General features: G+C 29.2%; 1 protein-coding gene across 3 annotated transcripts in view; it reads right to left on the bottom strand.

Moving 5' to 3' along the window:
- LOC102677034 (putative uncharacterized protein DDB_G0282133) overlaps positions 1-8,045 on the bottom strand; it is a 13,007-nt gene that overhangs the window by 4,202 nt on the left and 760 nt on the right. For 2 of the 3 annotated variants that reach the window (XR_420693.2, XM_006608543.2), the window contains exons 2-7: positions 6,087-6,302; positions 5,696-5,809; positions 5,030-5,521; positions 679-4,888; positions 408-477; positions 190-261 (exon numbers count right to left, since the gene is read on the bottom strand). Coding sequence is in view for 2 of the 3 variants with exons in the window: in XM_006608543.2 (XP_006608606.1) it covers positions 190-261; positions 408-477; positions 679-4,888; positions 5,030-5,521; positions 5,696-5,809; positions 6,087-6,224 (5,096 nt within the window). In the remaining variant the exon portion in view is untranslated. The remainder of the gene's footprint in view (positions 1-189; positions 262-407; positions 478-678; positions 4,889-5,029; positions 5,522-5,695; positions 5,810-6,086; positions 6,303-8,045) is intronic. The other variant, XM_006608545.2, reaches the window with a different exon arrangement.

The raw sequence follows: 8,045 nt of genomic DNA on the forward strand, positions 1-8,045 counted from the left end.
TTTGCATAAATAAGTCTTCATACTTTATGCAAAATATAATACTTATTAAAAACATTATTATACGTATAAATGGATAAAATTTTCGAAATGTAAATTTAAGAACACAAAAATTGTAAAAACATTTATTTGACAATATTTTAAAGGCTAAAACATTTAAGACAAATTTAACGAATTTTCAATAAAACATACCTGGTTTCTGATGGCTTTGTATCTATGATGTTCTTGTTTGAATTCTCCTGCCAGCTTATATTTCCTTTCGATCTAAAGAAATTATGTTTTCAAACGAAATTGATTCAAATTAATATCAGATAATATTAATAACAATTTATAATAGTTTGTATATATAAGTAATATAATTAAATATATAAATGTATAAATGTATAAATTATATGTTCATTGTACTGTACCTGTCTTCTTCTTTATCATTTTCTTTATTCATTTCCTTTTGAGAAGTTTCACATCTTTCTCGAGTTCTCTCTACGATTTAAGGAAAATGATAATAAACATAAAATTAACTAATATAATTTAATAATTGAATACGCATAAATACAAATACATTTTCTTTGAATACAAATTTCTTATAAATTTGATCAACTTTGATATACAATTTTAATACCATGATATTTGTAGTAACAATAGATAAAAACATATTATTCTTGACATTTAATATCAAATTACCTTTAGTAGAATTCTTGTCATATCGATTATCTTGATCTTTGTCAGATTTTGTATGATCAAATAATATCCTATCTTCGCGTTCTTTTCCTTTATATTCTTCCTTTTCTTTACGTTCTCCTTTTTCAAATTTTCTATCATCTATAAATTCTTCGCTATTTCTTCTTTGCTTATAATCTCCTTGTAATCGGCTAAATTCTATCTTACCCGCGTGATATTCGTAATTTTTTATTCTCTCGGTATATTCTTTCAAATTTTGCTCATTCTCCTCCCAATTTCTGAAATCTTTCTTTGGTTGCATCTCATTTTCTGGCACCAATGGTTTTAAATTACCATGTCCATAATCGAAGCATTGCACAGGAGTTAAATGATCTTGAATCGATGATCGAGAAGTATGAGCATAATCAATTATTTTAGCAGGTATATGCTCGATAAATTTTTTTTCACCACCAGCCCCGCCATGATTGTAATTAAATTGCTTCTCTATATAAAATTCCTTCACCGTCGAACATCTAATTTGAGATTGTCGATTATCTACGGATCGTTTTAGATACGTATCGGTATTATCCAATTTCGTATAATCAGAATCTAACAAAGTCTTATAATCACCTACCGTCATATCGGTCATACCTCTTTCTAATCTTCTATCAGGAATGTTACATTTATTTCCACCCGAAGGAGATCGTCGTTCTATATTATTTGCTATATTCTGATTAAACGTTTCATTTTGACCAAGCAAAGATTTGTCAGAATAACCTCGTCCGGATCTTTGATCGATATCTCCAAAACTATTCTTTGAATATATTTGCCTCCATCCTGGATTCTGCATATCGTTAGAATCAAATTTTCCTTGCTGCATATTTTCATCGATCGATATTTTCTCATTATTATCAAATGTTCCTCCTCCACTTACTTCCAAACTACCATGAATTTTAGAATCAGTATTGTTGTCGAGTGATCTTTTCGATCTAATTTCTTCAATTCCTCTAACATCAACTTGTCTGTTATCAAAAAATCTGTCGCCTTGACCCCGAGATTGAAAAGAATTATCATTCGAATTATTAAGTGGACCTCGTACATTCAAGTACGTATCATTTGAAGATCGGACAACAAAACATCCATCGGTAGAATTATCAAACTGTTTTTCATTAAATCTATTTGGAAATAATCCGTCATTTATTACTTTCGAATTGTTTGGACTTCGTTGATAAGATGAATCATTACGTCGTGAACCAAAAAGCCTATCATTGGATCCTGAAAATCTAATTTGTCCTTCACTAGGTCCTCTAGGCGTGAACTGTAAATCACAAGGACTTCGATTATCAAATAATGGATCATTTGGTCTACCGGGCACAAATGGCCTATTATTCAGTCCTTGAAGCCCAAATTGTCCATCGTTAGATCTTCTTAAATCTAATTGGCCATCGTATCTGGGACCAAATTGTCCAATATTCGAAGATCTAGGACCAAACTGTCCATTATTAGGAGGTTTTAACCCCAATTGATTATCAACTCTAGGTCCAAATAGTCCATCATTAGAACCTTTTGAACCAAATATTCCATCATTGCCATTTCTAGGACCAAATTGTCCATCAGGACCTCGAGGAGCAAACTGTCCATTATTAGAACCTCTTGGACTAAATTGTCCATCACTAGATCCTCGAGAGCCTAATGGATACAAATTTGGACCAGAAGAATTGAATGGCTCAAATATAGGAAATCTAACATCGTTAGGACTTTTGGGACTCAAGAAAGGTGCATTTAATCTAAATTGCATTCCTCTTGGTCCGAATGTTGAAACGAACGGTCCTCTAGGATCAAAACATTCAGGATTATTATTGTTTGGGAACGATTTTGAAGAAGATTCCTTTGTCTCGTACGATTCGTCTGTTCTTTGTAGAGAATCATTATTAAGTTCGTTAGTAGAAATAGGGCCCAAATTAGGTAATTCAGGTGGCGGTTCCATATTTAAATCTTCCGGTTTTGGATCATTTTCTCCCATAAAAGGTAATACTTCTGCCTTTTTTTCATTGTCATCATTACCATCTTTATTAGATAGTTCTTGTTTTACTTCTGTTTGTTCTTTAAACGTATTCTGTAGATTCTGTTCCGAGGAGTCATATTTACCAGATGAAATTTCTTCTTTCTTAATGCTATCCTTTTGCAATAAATTATCTTCAGAAAGTTGAGAATCAACCCAAGGTGGCTTTTCTAACAATAAAATATCCTTTTGAACCGAATGATTCTCTGTATCCTCCTTCTGCGTATTATCGACGTTTTGATCGCTCGATTTAGAATTATTTATCTCAGTATGTTCTGTTACAGTAATAGATTCAGTTTTATTTTCATTATTCGTATTTGTATCGGTTTCAAGATTCGTCATATTTGATCTTGATTCGGTATTTATAAAATCTTGTACTTGCTGTGGACTAAAATTCGGTCCTCTAAATGAAGTTATTCCAGTTGAAGCATCCCGTGAATCGAAAGAGTTGTTGCGTCCAATTCCTGTAGTACCACGTGATCCAAACTCGGGATTTCCTTGAAATTTAAAATCTCCAGCCATTCTAAAATTACCTTGTCCACTTGGTCCGAAATTGGAAGGTCCACGAGGCCCAAAATTTTGATTTCCAGTTGATTTTATGAATGGAGAATCACCTGTAATCTTCTTGAAACTTTCACTTAATGAACCAACATTACTACTTTTATCAGAATCAAGATAACTCGGTTTGAATATATCTATTGCAGCTCTTCTTTTTTCCATAAGTTTTTTCAATTCTAAAGCAAATTTATCGGGTGGTGATTCAAATTGATTATTATTCCTGTTGAAACTTCTTGAAGCATTTTGAAAATTATCGCGCCTATTATCCCCTACATCTTTTTGTTCAAAACGATCTATATTATTCCTATTAAATCTATCACCTCCAGGACCATAAGGTTCGTTATTTGGACCAAATCGATCGTTGTTTGGTCCGAAACGATCATTAAGAGATTCACTTCCTTGTCCTCCAATCCTATCACCTCCAAATCTATCATTTCCAGCAATGAATCTGTTGTCTCCAGATCCAAATCGATCATCTGGCATTCCAAATCGATCATTTCCAGATCCAAATCTATCATTAGTTATACCGAATCGATTGTTTCCTGGCCCAAACCGATCATTTCCAGAAACAAATCTGTCATTGTTCAAATTCATCTTTTGTTGATTAAACTGATTGTTCCCACGTTCTTGATAATTTCTATCTTCTCTTCTAAATTGATCACTTTCGGATACACATTCACCGTTTAATTTATAATTTTCGTTTCGTTGATTAAACATATCATTGCACCGATATTGTTTAGTTTGTTGATCGTTAATACCATCTGAACCAAAACGTTCTGTCGATATACCTTTTTGTCGAACAGGATCATTTACACTAAAATTACTTATATGGCCTCCAGAATCGAAATTATTTATAGGACCAGCTTGATTTTGACGTTCGTTATGTATCGAATTCCCATCTGCAACACCACTAGTATTCAAGCCAAACGGAGATGGCCTTCCTTGTTGCATATTAGATGGAATCGATGGCCGTATATTATGATTCTGCCGTGAATCATTGTTAACAAAACCCGGAGGTGGCTGAGAAAAATTTGGTATAGCAGGAAAATTTGGTGGTGGTTGCGTAAAATTTGGGGGTGGCATCTGAATTGGCGGCATACTGAATGGTGGTGGAGGTACTCCAGTCATAGTTTGAAAATTAGGAAAATTAGGTACTCCTGCATTATATTGAGATGCCCATTGCTGAGAATTCCAAGGTGACGAAGTCATTACGTTAGAAGATATCATATTCATAACTGGTAATTGGGCAGTTGATGTCTGTGAAACTGTTTGAGAAGACGATGTTATAGTAGCCGCTGTTTGAACGTTGGACGTTATTGTTTCTGTAGCTGGTGGCGGCGGTGGCGGTGGCGGTGGAGGTACATTACTATTTTGTTTTCCAGTTAAACCAAGAGTTTTTCCAATTCCTAATAAATTGTTAATCAATCCTTGATTTTCAGTACTAGACAAAATATTCAATATTTTATCATCACCAGGCAAATTTTTATTCTTTTCGACATCTGTTTTGACAGTAGTTTGCTTTTGTTGTTCACGTTTTCTACGCATTTGTTCACGTCGTTCAATAAGCTTTTCTCTCCAAGATGTCCATTTTGCTTCGTATTGTTTATATTGAGTCTACAATGAAATAATTAGCTTTTTGTGTACATAATTAGAAATAATAATAATTCACTTACTGGTTAATTTCCATCACTATGTTTATTATCATTCTGATAATATACAATGATAATATATAATGTTAATTGTAAGATCACTTACCTTATCCGGATGATTAGCATTTTGCTGTTTCCACTTATTAAATTGCTCCTCCCACTGTTTAAATTGAGCATCAAATGTTTTCTCGGCTTCAGTTAATTCTTCATCTTCGACTTTCAACTTTTTAACACTATTAGATTCACTATCAATGTTATTATTGCGTTTACCATTTAAATTATTTTCTTTACTACTATTGCTATTTTCAGGAGGTAATGGTGGCTGATTTGGAGGTAAAGGAGGATTCTGAGGGCAATTTTGTATATTCGTTTGTTGCATTGGAGTATTCGCGTTTTGCTTAACAGGAAATAATGGAAGATTATTTTGATGCGGCGGAGGCATGCTTGTAAATTGATATGTGTTCATAGTAGTTGGAGGTAATGGTGGTTTCGTATCCTCTTTTGGAAGAGGTGGTGGGGGTTGCACAATTGGTAGCTGTGGCATCTGATTGGCTAAGCTCATATTCTGGGTTGACATGTGTTTCATTGTTTCTTGATACTGAAAAAAAGTTAAACCAATGAATTAATTCACAAAATCAATATAATGTATTTAGTCTCAAAAATTTAAGTTTTATATTGATTATAATTTAATAAAAATTTATTTTCGGTAATGTTTAAGTTTTATAATTATAATTATTTATAATTGTATTTTTATTCCTTTTTTGCTATATACCTTCTCTCCATATTGTGCCTGCCATTGTTGATATTGTTGCTGCCATTGCTGCCACTGAGTCCAATTTTGTTGTTGAGCTGCAGCCCATTGTTCTGCTGTGTATCCACTAGGTGCCTAATAAAATGATATAATTATACTTTAAAACTAATATATATCACATGATATATTTATTATTTTATTAAATAAATTAACATGTTTACCATTTAAAAAAAAACGAAAATTTATATTATAATAATTTCTCAATAAAATTTTAATTTTCAATATGTCAAAATTCCATTATACGTAAAAATTCTATATTAATCTGTATATTAATCTAAACAATATGATAAATTAATCAATAAAAATTAATATAATGTGTGATATAAAAATAAATATGTAATAAAATACTTACAGGCTGATTATAGTATTGCATATATGCTTGCATCATAGCCATAGGATCTGCTCCTGGCGCAGCATAACCAACTGGTGGTTGTGGCATTGGAGTAGCGACAGCACCAGCTGACAATTGCCATTGACTCCAATTTTGCATTTTTAAATCGTCTCTCACTCTAGCAATGGTTTGCTAGCGCATTCCAAATAGTTTTAAGGGCCGCAGTCCGTTTGGACGCTATTTTATATTCAAAGAAAATTGTTATAGAATATCACTATATATGTGTATAAAATATTATAAAAATCTCTATTCGGTTATTCATATTCCTTTTCTAAATATAATATATAAACCAATTATATACTTATAAATAAAAAAATTTTAATATTTCATAAAATTATTAATAAAAATTGTAATAAATGTGTATATGTATGTATGTGTGTGCATATGCGTGTGCGTGTACACATTTGCGTGTGTATATATGTAAAAGAGAATTAAAAATCACCTGAAATTTTTTTAATCAGTCGGTTACTACAATAATAAAATAATTTCTTAAACTTTAATAGTTCTTATAATCTATTTTGTTATATTTATATAATATATAAGATTAAAGAAATCTAAACTTTCATAAAATAATTGTAGAGTAAATATAATTAAGAAAATTAGGTACTCCTTTACCACAGTATTTATAAGCAAATAAAATAATATAAAATATGTTCAGCACAAATAATGAGCATACATTTGCCAATATTTGTGTATACAAATGCTATTATCATAAAAATATATTTAGTTGAACAAAATATTAATGTTAGCATATTAAATCTGATTTACTAAATATGATTTAATAAATCATTATAACATAATTATTGTTATTAAACCTCGTTAATTTTAATTATTTCAATCGCAACATTAAATTACAACATAAATGTGAAAGATTAAAAATATTATAGATATATAATAGACATCATTAAAACATAAAAAAATGAGAAATTCATGATTATACAATTATTTAATTATAAATTAACGTATTTTCAACATATTATATATTTTATATATAATATATAAATATTATAAATACTATAAATTTATATTAAAAATATATGTATATATGTACATTTTATGTATATGTACATTATGGTTTGTCGCACGCGCGCGCGTGTGCATGCGTGCATGTACACATATCGGTATATAAAATTATAATATATATTTTCAACATATAGAATATATATAAGAAATATCTTTTAAAAGAATTAAGAATTATTATATATTTAGAATTGATACATATAAAATAATATGCAAAAATTAATAAAATATTGAATAATGCAAAAAAAAATATTTCATCCATTTTTTTTTATAAAAATAAAAGAGATAAGTAATAAACATCATAAATATAAAAAATAATATAGGTTCTTGAAAAAGATATAGATTTATATTAAAATTAAGTGCACATAAATTTTTTTCAAAGATAATAACTTATTAGCAATAAACTATTTTTTGGAAGCTGAAATTAAACAAAATAATTATGTATATTCTTAAAATTATATCATATTTATCAATAAATATATATAATGTAAATAATAATATATAAATAATAATATAAAAAGCAAAAATGTAGAATTAAAATAAAATTTATCTTGACATAAAGTTATTATATATAATTAGAATTATTGTTGTTACCAAACAACATTCTAATAATTTCTTAACAAATATATGAAATATATTTTAAATATGTATAATATTATTAATCTTTATATGTGTATATACTTACAAACATTAGAATTTATTATAATAAAAGGATATAAATAATATTATTATATACAAAGACATTATGTCTAATAAAATACAAAAGATAAAATAGACAAATTCTCATTTAACATATATTAAAATTGTAATTATCAGAAATAATCTAAAATCATTAGAAAGCATATATATATATATATATATATATATATTGTAATATTATAATTTATAAAATAAAATACA

This window comes from Apis dorsata, unplaced genomic scaffold (genome assembly GCF_000469605.1).
Source record: "Apis dorsata unplaced genomic scaffold, Apis dorsata 1.3 scaffold_39, whole genome shotgun sequence".
Taxonomy (NCBI): Eukaryota; Metazoa; Arthropoda; class Insecta; order Hymenoptera; family Apidae; genus Apis; species Apis dorsata.